Genomic DNA, 19,527 nt, shown 5'->3' on the forward strand with positions numbered 1-19,527 from the left:
GTGAATGTTTGAGTTTGTAAAGAAGAATACAAACACTGCTATTTTTTTGAACAGTCTAATATTCACTTTTCTTCAATGTTTTTAGAGGAACAACACAAATTTGATCTATTTGTCTTCATGTTTTGATTTGGAATAGAATGTGTAGTGTTCCCAATGCATTTGTGTGTATGGAAATAAAAGCTATTAGAAGGATTTTGAGCTTTATTCCCTTTTTTCAACACACTGCTATTATTTTGAACACAACTGTATAATTGATCATACAAAGCTGTATTACATTTCATACACTTAACAGATAATGGAAAGTTCTAATAGGCGGACACGTTACACACATACATATAATGAAAACAGAGGAGACTGGTTTATGATGCTGTCCAATACCTAAGGACTTTAAACTTAAATTCCCGTGACTTACCCTTATTGTGTAATGGATAGTGTTCTGCTTCTCATACTGAGACACAACTAAAGTAAAAGTGTGGGTTCCTGGTGTAGTCAGGGGTATCTTTGTCAGGTAATGAGGGCTGTTTATCCTGATTCCATCAATATAAGGTGTAGGATCAGCTGTGAGAAAAACATACGTTTTTATTAACCTGGTTCCTATGTATAAAATAACAGTTACTGTATATACTGCAACAATAATCTGAAATTTACACAAAATATTTTCTCTTTAACATCAGCTATAAGATGTTTAGAATAAATACTTTAACAAATATTATTATTATTATACAGGATTTATATAGCGCCAACAGTTTGCTTAGCAATTTACAATATAATGGGAGACAATACAGCAACAATACAGTTCAATACAAGAGGGTTAGGAGCAGGGGCGGACTGACCATTTGGAAACTCGGGCACTGCCCGAGGGCCCAGGGTCAGTAGGGGGCCCCATGAGATGCCCCTGGTACCTTTTTCATAGGCTTTTTTGAGTTTGGGCAAGGACACAGGGGCCCCATGATCCCCTATTGCCCAGGGGCCCCATGAGTTGTCAGTCCGCCCCTGGTTAGGAGGGCCCTGCTCCTTGGAGCTTACAATCTAGGAAATATCTTTCCCCCCTCCAATAAATTCAATTCACCAAAAGCTTTAACACAAGCATACAGACCTTTATTTTCAGCCATGTTACATTTTTGCTAATCTACTGTCTCCATCCTGAATATAACTGTCACTTTTTGAAAATAAGGAGTGATTATCCTTAGTGTTGTGAGTGACCCTAATATCTTGTTCTCCGTGTGTCTGTGCGGGTTTCCTTCAGGTACTCTGGTTTCCTCCCACACTCCAAACACATGTTGGTAGGTTAATTGGCTCCCCTCTAAACTGGCCCTAGCATGTGTATGTATGAATGTGAGTTAGGGACCTTAGATTGTAAGCTCCTTGAAGGTTAGGGACTGATGTGAGTGTACAATATATGTAAAGTGCTGTGTAAACTGACAGCGCTATATAGGTACCTGTAATAAATAAATAAATGCATGTCTGAACGCCCCCTTACTCTGTGTGTTATAAGTCTGCATGCATTTATGTTCTTCCAGCGGTATACCCCAGTGCACATGAATGTCAAAAAATAAATGTGTGTTTTGATGCATTCAACCAATCATACATTTAAACAGTTTTACATACATTACATCAAAATGTTTTCTTTGATGATGTCGGCAAGTTCTGACGAATACCCACTGATTTAGTAATTTAAATAAAACCATCTGTGTTGGAACATACAGCCTACTGTATATAAACATGCCTTCATTTCACAAGAGGGTTTAATTATATGCCATGCAGCTAGGAAAAGCAGGACACAATGAGGACAGACTATCACACACCCACATGCTTACTGTAATTGCTGGAGCTGAAAAACTGCCATTTAAAAGAGATCAAAACTGTGCTATACTTGACATCTGTTATTTGTCTATTGAAATAATGACTTAGAAATGTACAAAAGCACAAGTGGAAATTAGGTCAAATACACATAAGATTTCATGCTTTGAACTTGAGCTTAGTGTACATGTGGATATCTCCAAGCATTCCCAATGAGCTGTCATCATTTAGAACTGAAGAATTTTAATCCATTATTAAAAGATGAATATTGCCAAAATCACAAAATATATCCAATTATCATGAGACATTATATTTGCATTAGGAGGGCAGCTCCTTTGCAGCCACATACAGTGCTTGTCACCTTTTCAAAAGTAGTAAGGGCTCATTCACACGTGTGTCGATATCATGTGTTTGATTTATTCAGCATTGCTAAAGCCTCATAACTGCCTGTCAACATCTGCCATGAATATTACAATGGCACCACACAGTGCTGTTCACACAAGAGCGGTAGTGTTGTGTCGTGCTAAGCAGCATGCAAGTGTACAATCCAAATGCACACGTTCCTGCATTAAAAATGGCTCTGTGTATAAGTGAGTGCTGCAGTGACCGTCGGCTGGAACCAAACAGAATCAGCAAGGGAGAATGTCACCAGCACACCGAGGATCACCAATATGGGTCCAAAAGTTTTAATGAACGATCACATAGTTACAGCCAGGCAACGTTCGGAGTCTCGCAGGACCCCTTTATCAGGCATGTGCCCTGATGAAGGGGTCCTGCGAGACGCCGAAACGTTGCCTTGCTGTAACTATGTGATCACTCATTAGAAACTTTGGACCCATATTGGTGATCCTCGGTGTGCTGGTGACATTCTCCCGTGCTAAGCAGCATGTCGCTTTTATGAGGCATTGGCACTTGTCAGTCACTTCCATTGATTTCAATGGTAATGCTCTACTATAACCTCACTTTAACAGCACCTAGAGCATTTATGCTGCGTGAGTGAAGTATTATGAAGTGTTAGCTAGGTACTAGGGGAGAGACAGTGGTGGCTCTGGTATCCCAGAATGCACTGGGAAATAAATGAGAACTAGGACAGAGCAGTTCCAGTAACATCCTTGTTGTACAGAACAGCTGTGTGGTAACTCCAGTTTGTTTTGGGTGCAGGCAAAAGCATCAAGCCAGCCAGCAATACTGATAGTGCCAGGTAGGAGCAGAGGCATTGACCATTGTTGTCAGTGGCAAAGCTTTTTGTGTCAGCAAAAGACCTCGTCGGCACATGGAAGGGACAGTGTCAACAAGTGTCATGAAAGCTGATATTAATGTATCAGTACTAATAGAAGAGGTGGAACAGCACCCAGAATAATACGACACAAGCTATTGTGACACATTAAAAAAAAAACAAAAAAAAAACAGATCTGGCAACAAGCCTATGGCATTATAAAAATAATGTAAGCATATAAATATTTTTTTAATTTTTGGGACATACTACACTATATTTTTTGTTTTTTTTTTTTGCTTTATTTGATCTTTGGATACAACACATGCCCTGAGAAAGTGGATTTGGAGAAAAAAAAACTAAATTTGGATGATGGTGCAGAACAGACTTCATTTGACCTATATGTAATATCAAGGGTCTGTTTTTCTGGTGAGAGCATAAAATATATTTTTATGGACTGCACTGGGATCTTTAAGAAAAGCGCTGGTCCTTTTTTATATATTTTATTCTTCCCAGGGGGTTCTTAGTTTTCTAGTTGCTGGGACTGTATTTGACTTTTTCCTGTGCGCTAATATATTCTATAAAGTTCTCCTTTAGATCTGGCTCATCAGTAAACAAAATACACAAATAACGTTTTGTTATGTGTAAGTTATTATAACAACAAATAATTATAAATACAATTACTGGCAAACAAGAAAAAAGTAATACAGGTGGCTCACCTGGGTAGTAAACCTTTTTGCCATCATTCTTGTAAACAACAAGTGTTATAAACTCTCGGTTTTGTGCAAAGTCATCCTAAGAGGAATAAAGACGGAAAGCATGATATATTTTCATCAATGTTTCTCATGGTGAATCTGACTGTGTAAGACAAAACTCCAGAATAACAGTCTTGTTGTACTTATGTTGTAAGTGTAAGGAGTACGCAGATATCTTGATGAAGAGCATTGTTAGGTTTCATGTGGCAGCTGCTGAACTTGCGTTTAGGAGCTTTTGGAGTTTTTTTGCCAAAGCTCATCTCAACTCCATAAAAGCCTATGGGGTTGATTTACTAAAGGTAAATAAACTGTGCACTGCAAGTACTGTTGCTTTATATCCGAGGGGAAGCTCTGAAATGAGCTGCAGCTCTGCTCATTTCTTTCATCCGATTATGTGAAAACATAATCTGTTTTTTTATTTTCCTTTCATGTTGCCCTCAAATCTAGAGCAAATGCACTTTCAGTGCACTTGGAGTGCACAGCCTATATGCCTTTAGTAAATCAACCCATATGTGTCCATGTACACATGGGAGTGGATTTACTAAAGGTAAATATACTGTGCACTGCAAGTGCAGTTGCTTTGTATCCAAGAGGAAGCTCTAAAATGAGGCAAAGCTTTGCTGATGCTGATTTCTTTCATCCAATCCTGTGCAAGCAAAAATGCTGTTTTTTAATTTTTCTTGCATGTTCCCCGCAGATCTAGAGCACTTGCACTTGCAGTGCACAGCCTATTAGTAAATCGCAGATTTATTGCGGATAAACTTCCCTCTCGTGAACGTGGAAGAACTGCATTCGGGATAGGAACACTGACTGCTAGCCGCAGGAAAACGCAAATCACGACATAAACATGGTACCACATTTGCTTTTTTGCTGTGTTTTGCATTTTCCCGTACCTGCAGTCAGGGTAGGCTAATGTACATGCAGCCCAGTGCTTGAAACTGTACAGTTGTTTGGTTGAATTTAGCTGATTTTGTAGGAAGATGGACTTTTGAAGTAAATTATTGCATCATACAGAAATTTCATTTATTATATATATATCTATATATATCTATATATATATATATCTATATATATATATATCTATATATATATACACATATATCTATCTATCTATCTATATACACATATATATATATATATATATATATACATACATACACACACACACACACACGACAAGCCGTGGCCAAGCCTGTAGTCTCGGAGAGGAACATGAGAACAACACAACTGGGAAATGACAGAAGCAGCCATGTAACAATCTTAACATAAAGATGCAAAGAACAATACATAGTGGTGTGTGGAACTGTCCTTTCTGGATTCCCTAACAGGGTGTCCTGTATTGCCCACTATGTCTGTGAGGAAGAGGAAGGATAGCTGATTAAGGATTGTGAAGTGGTGAGAAAGTTGTTGGGCGGTAAAGGAGAAAAGGTGGAAGAAGTAGGGGCCAAGCAGTAAAAAGATGAGCAATGGTATTTACCCCCCCCTCCCAGGGGTTGATTTACTAAAACTGGAGAGTGCAAATTCTAGTGCAGGGTAGCTAATCAATTTCTAACTTCAGTTTGTTCAATTAATCTTTGACAAAAAAAAAACAAACAAACCGGTATCTGGTTTCTATGCAGAGCTGCACCAGATTTTGCACTCTCCAGTTTAAGAAATCAATCCCACAGTGTTTTAGCAATGTCGATCAGTTAGGGTTTAATATGTGCTAAAGAATATACTGCATATTATAACCCAGTCTGTTACAAAGTACTAACTGAGAGGTAATTACTGACACAGAAAATTCATTAATGATTTCTCAAGTTGTGTAAGTGCAGAGTGCTTTTGTTCTAGTCACATATTTACTTACTTATGCTAGAAAGGTATGCCAGTATTATCGCTCATAAATATGTCCCTGACATGTGACATTGTTTTTTCCGGGAGTTGGGTCAGCAGTTGATAAATGGTTAATATATGACAGAATACATTTCTTGACCATAAATCAACTCTTTTCACAAAGGCAATCCCCCAAAAAAAGACTAACTGTATACATTTATAACAATTCAAAATAGATAACTGTATGCTTAAAAACATATTAAACAGCCTTTTTATGATGTTGTAGTGTAAACATAGGGGTTTATTTACTAAAGGCAAATAGGTTGTGCACTGCAAGTGCAGTTTCTTTAGATCCAAGGGGAAACTCTGAAATGAAGGGAAGCCCTGCTGATTTCTTTTATCCAATCATTTCCAAGCAAAAATGCAGTTTTTTTATTTTCCTTGCATGTTCCCCTGAGATCTAGAGCAACTGCACTTTCAGTGCACTTACAGTGCAAAGTCTACTTGCCTTTAGTAAATTAACCCCCCTTTATTATAAATCAATCTAGTTCAAATTGCTTTGTTAAAGTAAATGTAAATCCTAACTATGTGACAGTAAGTCCCTGTTCACATTAGTGCATTTTCTGACATGCACAACAACGGAAATCACATTATTCTTTATGCTGTCTGTTCACATCAATGCAGCACAGTGCAGTGGATGCTTTGAAAAGGTACATGTGCTTCTTTTGGTGCAGTGCAGTGTTTTTCCCCCATAGACTTCAATGGGAACACACAGAAATTGCACGTAAAACTCATGCACAAATGCGATTTTGGTGAATTTTTGGCAGAGTTTAGTATAGTAGACCCAGTCTCCTCCTCCTACAAAAATGCATAAAACATGAAAATGCATAAAAAATGTGTGCATTTGCAAAAGAGCTCTACAAAAATACACTGAAAATGGTATTATTACGCAGTGTAAACGTAGGCTAGATTTGCTAAAACCTGTGTATCCTAATCAATAGCCATATTTTTAATGGAGATATGCAGATATAAAGAATAAATAAACATAATTACTCACCCATGTAGTTCCAGACAGACAATACAGTCAAGACAGAGAACTGAGCAATACCTTATCCGTTGACTGCTCAGTTCTTGGTCTTCAGTGAGCAAAGAACGATGATTATCAGTCACCGACTCTTTGCTCTGCCCCTCCAGCACTTACTGGAGTGCCGGGCTGTTGAGGGGGCGGGAGCGGCTGGCTTAGGCTGTCAATGGTATGCTGAGAGGCTAAGCCATTAAAGTTGTGATCAATGCAGAGCCTGCAATGGCTCTGTGATGTCAGCCAACAGCAGGCTTCGGCCTGCTGATGGCTGAATCTGGATCACAGGAGTACAGAAAGATCACAGGAGTGCAGAAATCAGTGCACTCCTGCGACCCACATGAAAAGTATGGTCAAAAGGCTTTGGCCATACTTCTCTTTTTTAATAAAACACTCATCACCTTATTTTCATCCTTTGTTGCATTTTGGAGCTACTAATCTGCCGTCACTCCTATCTACCTGCATGTTCTCCAGCTATGGGTGCATGGCATTTCTCAGTGTGGATTTGCTGATGGTGACAACGGTGGACCACGCCTGTGTACTGTGTGTTCAAATGACCCTTCTAGTCTACATTTCAAGAAAGTTTTTTTAATTGACTTTTATGTACTTTGACTTTTAAAGACATTTCACAAAGATTTATCAATGAGGTATTTTCCCCCTTAAAATACTGCCAGCCTGGTAATAACTGAGTTGCAATAATAGAGGCAGTTTACGGTTATGATAAAATAATGGCCTTTAACCCTGTAGGGCCATGGATCTGTGTAAGCCAGATATGGGAGACTTAACTGGAGAACAATGGGAGGCGGTACATGCTAGCTCTCTTAATGCTTCCCAGCACCTATGCCAATTATACATTTTGTTGCGAGTGAATTATACCCCATTAAAATTGTTTTGGATGGGACGTCTGTCGGACCCGGCCTGCCCTAAATGTAGTAGGGTTCATGGGGATCTAATATGTATGCTGTGGCGCTGCCCCAAGTTACACAGATATTGGGAAACCATTCTTGCTACTTTCAACAGAATATTCCAGACTGACATACCTTCTGACCCCAGGGGTTGTTTACTGGGTATTTTAGACGTTACCATACTGGATGCCTTTACTAGGGAAGCTGTTTCCAGGGATTTATTTTAGGCACGTAAAGTTATCCTAATTTACTGGAAAAATTCCTCCCTCCTCCTTAAAGAATGGATTACATGTATAGGTACCGCCCTTAGATTTGAAAAAGTCAGCATCGAGGATGCCCTGCTAAATTCAATAGGGTATGGGGAGGCTGGCTATTGTACCAGGGATGGCTCCAGTAGATCTGGTTATGGGCAGGTTACTGGGGTAGGTTGTCTTAGATTCTTCAACATGGATCTTCAATCTATGATTCCTGTGTATAACATGATGCAGAAACTTTACAGTAACGGATCTTTTTGATCACTAGGTGGGGCTGTATGTCCTTTCTGCATAGTTAATACCTAAATATAGCTCTGTACAGCTGGATGCTATATTTGTCTATTTGCCCATGTTCATCACAGTTCTGTGCTGCAATGTGAGCATTTCTGGAATCTGTATGCTTTAATTTGTTCAATAAAGTTATTTTATGACTTCACATGTGTATATTAATGTGCTGTTCTATTATAAATAAATGTGCATCAAATACAACTCAAGTACAATCAAACAAATAATACTGCATAGTGTATAAATTGAACATCAAAAGTTACTAAAGTAATTACAAAGTGCATAGTTCATAAATCAAATATACTGGTACTTATAATGACAAAAATGTAAACGTACTGTATATATGTTTATATACAATGCTATGTAATTGTTTGTGTGGAAAAATAATAAGCTTTTCAAATAGTTATCTGTTCATTAACACACACTGATGTAATATATATTTTGGGAATTGAGCATCTTTGATGTGAAAATGATCATGAGTTTAAATATGGAGCACAAACAAAATAATTTTGCACATCACTTGCAGTTGTATATAGTACAGAGCAGAGCCAGTCCTGATTATACACAAGCTGTTACTGGATGGCTATACATACCTTGTCAGTGATGTGTCTGCTTAGCAGGATCCATACTGCAGCTCCCCCTTTAGGGCACTGGACATCAAGCCTGTACTGAGGATTGTTTGCAAGACTGTAAGCATCTTTCACTGGGCCCTGCTTTGCATCCCATGTACTAAAAAAACAAACAAACAAAAAAAAACATATATAAATGTTCCTGGAACATATGCTACATCATAAGAAGCTACAGTGTGAATATACTTTAAATCATACTGTATGCTAGCTTGTAGTTTTCCACAAAACAACATTGGAGCGGCACAGTGGCTAAATGGTTAGCACTTCCGCCTGGCAGTACTAGGGTTGTTGGTTCAAATCCCAACCACAGCACCACCTGCCTGGAGTTTGCATGTTGTCTCTGTGCCTGCATGGGTTTCCTCTGGGTACTCCGGTTTCCTTCCACACTCCAAAGACATGCTGGTAGGTTAATTGGTTCCTGTCAAAATTGGCCCTAATATGTATGAATGTGAGTTAGGGAACTTAGATTGTACCCTCCTTGAGGGTTAGGGACTGATGTGAATGTACAATATAGATATACACATATAAAGTGCTGCGTAAATTGACAGAGCTATAGCAGTATCTCAAATAAATAATAATAAATAATAGGGCTCTGACTCCTAAACCAATAACTAACGGATAAGTTCACCTTTTAACAAAAAATAATAAATGCACATTTTGTTGCAGTTGAAAAAATGAGCATTTACTATTTTTTGTTTTAGGAGCCTGGAAAGCATTGCAACAGCGATCGGGAGATTGCTGGTGTCATGCAGGTCTCCTGCAGACTGTCAGTGTAATCTGACAGGAAGGATCGATGAACTGCCACATCCCTCAACAGAGCCATGATAGTTCATTGAGAACTACAGGCCGACAGCCGATAAAGTTATTGGGACTTGTTGTTTCCCATTCACAGAACTGTGTGAATAAATGATGCATCCAGGTGGGCGGAACGTTTTTAAAAAAATTGTGATAGCTAGCAGGGGAAGATGATCCCCCCCTAGCTGTCACAATGGGGAACCAGGGTTGGTGCGGGGGCTGGTCCTACAGTAACATGTTACACCCTCAGTATGGATGTAACATGTTACGAAAGGTGAACTTGTCCTTTGACTCCTTTCCACCAGCCCTACGCATATATGTGGCCTCTCAGCGGGTGGATCTTAACGCAGAGAGGCCACATATATGCATTCTCAAAGAAAAGCAGAACTGCGCCGAGAGCTTTCTGATCATGTGCCTACTATGAGAGCCATTCATGGTGGTCACATGAGCAGAAACCCTTACCTGCTTCCTGGCATCTGAAACCCCTTAAGTGCCGGCACCAAGGACTTAAGAAACACTGCTGTTGGTTAAACTAATACACAACTTCACACAAAACATGAACTTGTGTCCACCTTACTTTGTGTATACATTTGCTTAATCCCTTCCTGCTGGCCATACACATATGGTGTGGTGGACCTTGTTTTATGCTGCCACATGAATGCGTCTGTTCATTCCTGTTTTATGTCAGGAGCATGTTCAATTGCACACCCCCAGCATTGTGATTGTGCACTCTCTGATAGCTCCTGGTCACTGCAGTAACAAATGGGAGCTAGTAGGATTATTATTATACAGTATTTATAAAGCGCCAATAGTTCGCTCAGGGGGATTAAACCCCGATCCTATGATCACTGTGAAAGCCAATTTATTGTGATCATAATCAGGAAAAGCCTATGTTCAGTTATTAAGGTATAACAATGCCTTCAGCATTAAAGGGTTAAGAAAAACCAAAAAAAACAAAACATTAATGAAATGACATACCTATGAATACATGTTGATTCTTTGAAGAGGGCTGGATTCCAGCTTAAATAGATGACATCATAGTACTGACACAGATCTTCCCATGTAATCCAAAAAATACCTAGGAATGGGAAATATCAAAAGAACATTGTTTATGACATAATATTAGTAGGTAACAAGGAGATCTATCCTAAAATTCGCCATAATCCAAAACCTGTGATTTATGTTTGTCCAATATTCCCCATCTTTAGGTATCAGCAATGGAGTTAAAATGGTAGTAAACCCACTTTGTTCATTTTTACCTGCAGGTCAGCTTATAATAAAGCTTACATGTAGGTAAAATGAATATCTCCTAAACGTGAACCATTTAGGAGATATTCAGGTTTTTTGTAACTGGCGTAAGTGCTCTGAAGGAACGGCATACCCATGCCATTCCTTCAGAGTACTGTGCCATGGCATGCGTACAGGAGTGACATCATCGTGGCTTGGCCAATCAGATGGTCGAAGTTCACGAACCCAGAAAGAAGACCGGGTGAAGATGGAAGCCTTTACAGCGGTGACAGAGCGCCACTGGAGGGCTTCGTTTTAAGGTAAGTTTTACATAATGTGCTAGTATGTGATGCATATTAGCACATTATGCCATTGCCTTGCAGGGAATTTTTTTTTTTATGCAATTTACTACTGTTTTAAAAGGCTATTTGCTGGACTGGAATTTTAGACCTAAATTGCATTTTTAACAGCAGATCTAGGTGTTTATAAACACACACCATTTACTTGTATGGTGAGATTAATGCCGGCCATACATGGTTTGAATTGTGAACGAATTTTCATTCGACAATCATATCTAAGAATTTTTTTTTTGCATTTTGCGGCATTAGTGGGTCGCAGCATCTGCCATTTTTCGCAAGGTTATTGAACTTGAGTGATCGGCCATGTTGGAATTTTTTTGAAAAATTACCTAATTTCTAATCAATGATGGGAGAATTGTGCGAGAAATATAATCAATAAATGAGCATAAGCTGTGACTTGGAAAGAAAAGAAGATTCCAGGCCATGAAAATTATTTTCTGTATGAGGTGAAATTGAAGGCTTGGTTGGTCGAATTTCGAAATCAATGGTGGCATCATCTGATTACAAAACGCAGTAAACTTATGATTTTTTAAAAAAAATTTGTTTAGAATTCAACCCATGAATGGCCTGCATTAGTCTCTGTGACCATGGACCTATTCAGTGTGAAAGCCAAGTGTCTGGGCAGCAGTAGGCTGTTTTAAGACAAGTTAGGTTCCTGTGTTTGCAGTTAGACGCCCAACGTGGCAAGGGTTTATTTTTCTGTTTTTGTTCTATTTTCTTGTTTTGATGCCAGCACTTGGTGATCACAGACTTTGTAAATAAACCACAATTGTGTTTCACCAAGATCCTGCTGTCTTGCTGTGCCTTTTTCACCGTGCTGTGACTCATCCAGGGAGTCAAGCACAACCCGCTACTGAGCTAATGCCTTACAATACATACATGCAAACGCATGTTACCATTGTCAATTTTCTGGGCTGTCCGTGGATCGAAATTCAAGTATTTCTGCAACTCAGGGGTCCAGCTCCTCTCATCCTTCTCACAAAAACGACCTTTCCACCTTAAATGACTCCAGGGGTTCTTCAACTGCAGGAACCTCAATGTCTGCAAAGTAACACAAGAAATACATACAAATAAATGTACAACCGTTCTGCATTTTATGCAACAATAATTTGATGTTGTTTATTAAAACAGTGCACTGTGCATGAGCCCTCTAATTCTTTTTGTGTGTAGTAGGTAATCCATGCTTACTGTATACATTTTTAATCAAAAGAAACACAATATACAATGCACAGCAGGAAACAGCTACTGTGAAGATCTCACATTCAAGGCTTGCTCAAATATGAGGTCAGGGTGTGGTAAAATCAGGAAGTTTAGCCATGGTTTTATAGCTCCCCCACTGCACTGCCACATGAATACTAAAGATACAGCTGTTCATTGCTGTACACATACCTTGGGAAAACTTATTTGACGTTTTATGGTTCCATGCTGGAACAGCTCCGCATCCACGTGCAATGCATGCAACTCCGGCACATTAGTAGTACATTTAAAAAGATAAATCAGGCAGTGAGGGGGCGACATATTGCTTCCTCACTGCCTGTCAAACACCTTCTAAAAGCAATCCAAGTATGGGTCGCTTTTCAGAGGAGCAGTAGGTCCTGCTGCACTTAAGAATGAGCCCTAACTCACATAACTGATAAATAGTGTGCAGAAATCTCTGACAGTTGATCAGAATTCAGCATTAAGCAGCATGTTGTAAACCAACTCCTAATTAGTTGCCATGGGATGCTACAACTATTACTGTATGGATAATGGCAGAACGTATCAAGATTTCTGGATGCAGAACTGTGCACACTGACTAGAATAACTACATTTGTCTCCCATTTATTCCCCAACATTGCACTGGGATAGTCAAAAGAAGGATTTGACAGGTTGATATTGAAAAAGAGATGAATCCTTCTATCAGACATTTTGATATGTAAGGCTGCAATACTTTCCTTTTGTTCTGGATTATTTTTCCTTTATATTCTGTCCTAGGGTGACAACACTAACTCACTGCACTCTAAGATGGAGCAAAACCCCTTCTCCTCTCCATTACATAGGGAGATGTTTTATTGCTTACAGAAGACAGCTAGGAAAGCTGATAACATTGTTTGAGATTTCAGATCAGTGCACAGGAAGTTACAAGGACACAAAATTTCTGGCTGGATCAAAAGATATTTTTATGCACTTGCTAAAAATGTTCTTGGCCTGAAAAAAAATAAAACGTATGCAGCCACCACATCTAGGGACTGGAAAGCTGCATTATACATATTTTTTTTTCTTGGGTTGAGATATACTGTAAATCAGTTCTAACATGTGAGCAAAGATCAATGTCAATGAGACAATACAGGAATAATTTGTATTTGCTAAATAAATGCTGTGACTGCAGAGTAATCAGTAATATAAAATTACTTTTGCTAAGAACAGCAGTGAACTGGTGTATAACAATATACATTTTCTAGGTAAGAGATTCCCTGTAAATAATAGTAAAAGTAAGAAGTAAGTAACACATGTAAGGATGCATATGTAATATGTCAACCAACATGTAAAATCATACCTTGTATTCCCTTATGTCCAGGACAGCGTATGCATGTGTAGGGACCAATCCCCATTTTTCCCCTTCTTCTTCAGTCATCACTCCTGTAGCTGTAGTAATAAGTACATCACCCTTGTGAAATCTGAAAAGAGTACAAACAGAATATCATACCATTGGAAGAGAGCCAAGTGCATATTTTTTAACCTCTTAATGTCTGAAGGTAAAACAAACCTTAATGCCTGAACAAAATTTTGCAACTTTGTTTGTGTTGTTTGGATGCAGGAGGGTACTGACTCCCTGACAAGCAACTTCTCAGAGCTGGAGCTGTCACAATTAGCAGTGGTAGTAATACCGCTACTAAATGTTTCACTTGCACTTGGAGGTCCGGCCTGTTGTAAAATAATGTGTAAAAAAATGCATGGGGAGGGAGGAGAGTGGAAACACCTCCACTCTCGTCTCCTTCTTGTTCCTGACCTGGAAACTATGTGTATGATATCACTTCCGGGTCCCCATTGACAGTGTCCCCAGCCATTGAGGCCAGGTAAGAATGTAATGCAGTACAATCTGCACTGCATTACATTCAGTGGAGTACAAAGGAGACATGCAGGATCTCTTAGGCCCTGCATGTCTCATTAAATAGAATCTGTCACCAAAACATCATCACACAGGGGACAAAAAGTTAAATAAAAATACATTTTATTTTATTGTGTATAAAAAAAATAAGAAGTTACACAAAAGAACATAAAATCCCCCACCGCCACATATACGCATGTACTAAGACACAAGTCTGGGCGCCTATGCATGATTTTAGATTTGAATTTCCTTGACCTTTGCAGTAATATCATGTGGCATAAAAAATTGAAACTATCACTATTTTATTCTCTGGGGTATCTGTTTTCAGAAAATATATAATATTTTGGTTTTTTTTGTAATCTTCAAGCCTAAAGTGTTTTTTTTAACATGTGCAAAATATAAATGCAAAAACTGCTCTGGGTTTCGGATAAGTTTACCTATGGGAACATGTTACATGTTCCACCTGTTTTTAGGGTGGAACATGTAACATGTTCCAGCTCCTGCAGTAGCTTGGCGATCCGAGTTCTCTGTGTGACAGCAGTAAGGGAAGAAGTTCCCCACACCAACGTTCCGTGAATGCATCAACTACAAGTACCAACATCCTTTGTGGATGTTGGCCTCACAGCGCTGTGGTAGTTCACTGATTCTTCCTGTCAGTGTGAAAGAGCCTGCCTATACGATGTATGGGAAGACAGATTACACTGACAGTCTGTAGGAGTCCTGCATTACAGCCAGGGCTGCTGTTAGAAACCACAGGGCCCCATACATCCACCCTGACAGGGCACCCCAAAAAAAACACTGTTTACTAAGCTTCAGTTATGAACGAACACAGTGAGTGATTGGTAGAGTGTTCATTCAGGAAAGGAAGGGGCTGGTAAATGTGACATATTTACTGAACCCTTCCCCCACTCTCTATCCTGAAGGATCCTATTGTGTGCTTGCCACTGCCGGCAGAAAGGAGAGGAGGGAAGCCAGACGCACATAAGGGGTGGGGGCACACAGGGGAGCCTGGGCAGCAGGGGGAAAGGTATGGTGCACAGGGAGGGTGATGGGACGCAATTACTGGAACTGATCCCCTGTAGGGTTCCCTTTGCAGCAGCTGAAAGCCAGCGGGAGGGAGAGGACAAGCTTTCAGCTGCTGCAGAGAGAGCCCTACGGGGGACCAGTTCCAGTAATCCCCCCCACCGGCTGCGCCGATCAACTTCCCTGTCCAGATCCAATTCACCCAGCTGCCTGGGCCCCCCCTGCTGTCCTGGGCCCCATACAGGAGGACTGGTGGTTCCCCCTTATCCACAGCCCTGATTACACCCACAACCTGCTGATCGCTGGTGCAATGCCTTCCAGGCTCCTAAAAAGAGAAAAAAATTGTAAATGTATATTTTACCTGGAAAAATGTGCATTATCATTTTTTTAAATGTGAACTTAACCTATAACAGAGCAGACACTGGGAGGTTGATTTGGCTGCTCAGCATGCACTTGTACTGAGAACCCAAAAACGTGTTTGCTTCTGTGTTTGGTGTGCCGTTAACAATTAATGGCACCGAAAGCGCAAGTAGTTCATTTTAGTTGTATAAAGGTGGCCATACACAATGCAATCTGATTGTACAATCTCTATACAATTCCCTTTAGATTTAGATTCCTTTAGATTTTCCAGAACTATAGAATAGGACGACATACCTATCTACCCAATCACTCTGTATCCAGTTAGGCAGGCCCTTGCACGGCATAGTTGATGGTAGATTTAAAGGAGATTGTACATTCAGATTGTATAGTGTATATGAAAGTTACAGAACCCAAAACACAATTCTCCTGTTTTCAATACTACAGCTGTAGCCACATTGGCTGTTATCTGTTTACTCAACACACTATGCCAAATGATTGACCTATGCAAGATGAAAGTTAAGGTAGAAAAATAAAAATCGATGTCTGCGTATTTAGAACAGTGATCTCTGATTGATTGCTTTTTACTTCATATTTGTGCACCTGGAAGTGGGTGGGAGGTAGGAGGGTGATGATGCAGGGTGTGTGCTAATCAGGTCAGCTGATCAATTCCTTCATGTGTCATGACCTGTGTCTCTGCAGGAAATAAGGCAGAAGTAATAGAGAAGACATCTGGACACTGACATAAAGGTGTGTACAAAAAAAGGGAACGCTTTTGAATTTCTACAAAATAAGTAGATTAACCCCTTGGCACTGGTGCTTCCCGGACCTTTAAGGGTTCCAGAAGCCGGGAGGCGGGGCAGGGTTTTAGGGTCATGTGACCGCCGTGATTCGCTGTCACATGATCGGGAAAGGTCCTGATCGAAAGAGGAGATTGGGACCTTTCCGTGAGTACTGAACGTGCGTGCTGGGAGCCCGCACATTCTCAGCACATATGTTTTTTTTGACTAGAACACAAATGTGCGGCCGCTCTGCATCTAGGCCCAGACGCTGAGAGGCCGCATATTTGCGTTCAGCCAGCGCCAAGAGGTTAATGCTATATTGGTACATAGGGAAGATGGAATTTAGAAAAAAAAAAGTAAACAAAAGGTGAACCTGTCCTTTAAAAACACCCAAGGTGTTCTCTAAATGGCAGCACTGTCGAGTGAGCGATCTCCTCCTCAGAAGGGAAGCTGCTTGAGCAGCCCCACAGAAGATTGTGGCTATCACTGTAAGCAGCACAGATTACTAGTTATTTTCAGCAATCCCAGAGGTCCTCCAAATATCAGATATGGATACTTACATTGAGCCAAGGTGGCTCGATGTAAATTTGTAAAAAAAGAGAATTTCTAGCTTTCCACTTTAGGTAAGATGTGTGTAGGAAAAAGTGTATCCCCACCAATAAAGACTTTATAATCCTCCTTATTTTATTCAAATGTTACCTTTAACTGCCTCCCGCCCACCATATAAGGAAATGACGGGCGCAAGGCAGTTGTCTCATTCTGGGAGGACGTCATCCCATTCTAACCGCGCATGCGCAGCTCCGGGAGTGCGCAGCGCGGTGATCAGTGGTGCAGTGTCCTTTGGACACAGCGGATCACCGATCAACAGAAAAAGCCGAAGATGTCGGCTCGGTCATGTGATCAGCTGTGTCCAATCACAGATGATCACATGTAAATAGGGAAATGCCGGTTATCGGCATTTCTCTCCTCAAGAGCCGGTGATCGGCTTTACTCAGAGTGGACATGTGCACTGATCATCAGAGCACTGATGATCAGTGTCCCCTGATGATCTGTGTAGCCCCAGCAATGCCACCTGTCAGTGTCCATCAGTGCCAGCTGTCAGTGCTCATCAATGCCACCTGCCAGTGCCCATCAGTGCCACATCAACGCCACATATCAGTGCCCATCTGAGCTGCCTTTCAGTGTTACCTATCAGTGCCAGTCAGTGCCACCTAACAATGCCAATCAGTGCTCCCAATCAGTGCCACCTATCAGTGCGCATCAGTGCCGCCTATCAGTGCGCATCAGTGCCGCCTATCAGTGACCGTCAGTGCTGCCTATCAGTGCCGCCTAACAATGCCAGTCAGTGCCACCTAACAGTGCCAGTCAGTGCTGCCTAACAGTGCCACCTATCAGTGCCATATATGAGTGCTGCCTTTCAGTGCCCATCAGTGATGCCTGTCAATGCTCATCAGTGCCACCTACCAGTGCCTCCTCATCAGTGCCCATCACTGCAGCCTCATTAGCGCACATCAGTGAAGGAAAAAAATCACAAAATTTTATAACAAAAACTAAGAAAAAAAATTTTTTTCAAAATTTTTAGTGGTTTGTGCTTTGTTTAGCAAAAAATAAAGAACCCAGAGGTGATTAAATACAACCAAAAGAAAGCTCTATCTGTCTCAAAAAAATTATAAACATTTCATATGGGTACAGTGTTGCATGACCACGCAATTTTCATTCAAAGTGTGACAGCGCTGAAAGCTGAAAATTGGCCTGGGCAGGAAGGGGGGTATAAGTGCCCGGTAGGCAAGTGGTTAATGCACATACAGGGGGAGATTTGCCAAATCTGGCGAACATGGAATCTGGTATAGCCATGCATAATAACCAATCAGCTTCTAGCTTCAGCTTGTTCAATTAAGCTTTGACAATAAAACCTGGAAGCTGATTGGTTGCAATGCACAGCTGCACCATATTCTGTGTGCACCCATTTCGGTAAATCTCCCCCACAGTATCTGTAACTATCACTCAGTTGAAGTTGTAATATAGATTACCAGTATATGCTACAGACACACAAAAACAGACGATTCATACATAGAGACATACCTTTGGTAGAGCATTCTAAAAGTGCTTTCTTTATCAAAGGCTTGGTTGCCTGAGTGCATAGCAATTCTCTCTGGTATCCATCCAGTCAGTGCATGTAGATCAATGTTCTGCAAGGACGATATAGTACAGAGGTACATTCACCCAATGCTTACAGTGATACTAAAGGTTTGTGTTTTTTTTTTTTTTAAATAACAAACATGTTATACTTACCTGCTCTGTGTAGTGGTTTTGCACAGAGTGGCCGGATCCTCCTCTTCTCGGGTCCCCCGCAGGTTCTTCTGGCTCCTCCTTTCTGTCGGGTTCCCCCACAGCAAGCAGCTTGCTATGGGGGCGCCCGCTGCTCCGTGTGTCCATTCACACGTGGAGCTGAGGCTTGGCCCCAACCCCTCTCTCCTCCTTGGCTAACTGGCTGTGATTGACAGCAACGGCAGCCAATGGCTCCTGCTTGCTGTCTCAGCCAATGAAGAAGCAGAGACCCGAGACAGCTGAGGCTATTGTGCACATCGCTGGATCTCAATGGCGCTCAGGTAAGTATTCCGGGGGCTGGGGGCACTGCTGCACATAGGTATTTTACCTTCATGCAAAAGATAAAAAACCTTGAGCCTTTAGAACCACTTTAATGTCTAATACCTAAAGGACTTAACTGATGCAAAGGACTACTGCATTACTCTCCGAAGCTTCATTTTTAGCTTCTTTCAGTCATTCACTACATTGTCTCACAAAGCACAAGGATAAAGCAACATATTTAAAGAAGAACTCTGGGATACACATAAAAATCACCCATTAGTACACCCCCCAAAACACTAAACCGTTAATACATTTGTGAAATTCCTCACCATTGAAGAGAAAGGTCTAACTGAATTTTCAGGAAGTCATCTCTGTAATTCAAAAGATAACAGCATCTGTTCTGCCAAAAAGGAAGTGTAACAGCAGAGATTACATCATATTGTATCCTCTCCTCTCAGGAAACTACACTTCCCATCAACCTCTAGGAACTGCACTGAATGTGGGTGGGTACACAAGGCCTGTACCTGTTGACTGTGTGCTCGCCCACTTCAATGTAGGTAAATCATGCCCCCCTCA

At 40.7% G+C, this 19,527-nt stretch overlaps 1 protein-coding gene and 1 long non-coding RNA gene across 2 annotated transcripts in view; one reads left to right on the plus strand and one right to left on the minus strand.

The window, feature by feature from the left end:
- Window positions 1-19,527, minus strand: part of CAPN7 (calpain 7) — a 124,073-nt gene that overhangs the window by 18,863 nt on the left and 85,683 nt on the right. Inside the window, exons 11-17 of the mRNA XM_089652073.1 lie at window positions 18,445-18,551; window positions 13,649-13,769; window positions 12,009-12,153; window positions 10,505-10,604; window positions 8,696-8,831; window positions 3,733-3,808; window positions 413-558 (exon numbers count right to left, since the gene is read on the minus strand). Coding sequence (XP_089508199.1) covers window positions 413-558; window positions 3,733-3,808; window positions 8,696-8,831; window positions 10,505-10,604; window positions 12,009-12,153; window positions 13,649-13,769; window positions 18,445-18,551 — 831 coding nt within the window. The remainder of the gene's footprint in view (window positions 1-412; window positions 559-3,732; window positions 3,809-8,695; window positions 8,832-10,504; window positions 10,605-12,008; window positions 12,154-13,648; window positions 13,770-18,444; window positions 18,552-19,527) is intronic.
- The window catches only part of LOC149447788 (uncharacterized), a 44,977-nt gene that overhangs the window by 1,726 nt on the left and 23,724 nt on the right, over window positions 1-19,527 (plus strand). The gene's annotated exons all lie outside the window — the stretch shown is intronic.

This window comes from Staurois parvus, unplaced genomic scaffold (genome assembly GCF_062004578.1).
Source record: "Staurois parvus isolate SC_StPar_1 unplaced genomic scaffold, SC_StPar_1.0 ptg000670l, whole genome shotgun sequence".
NCBI classification, from domain to species: Eukaryota; Metazoa; Chordata; class Amphibia; order Anura; family Ranidae; genus Staurois; species Staurois parvus.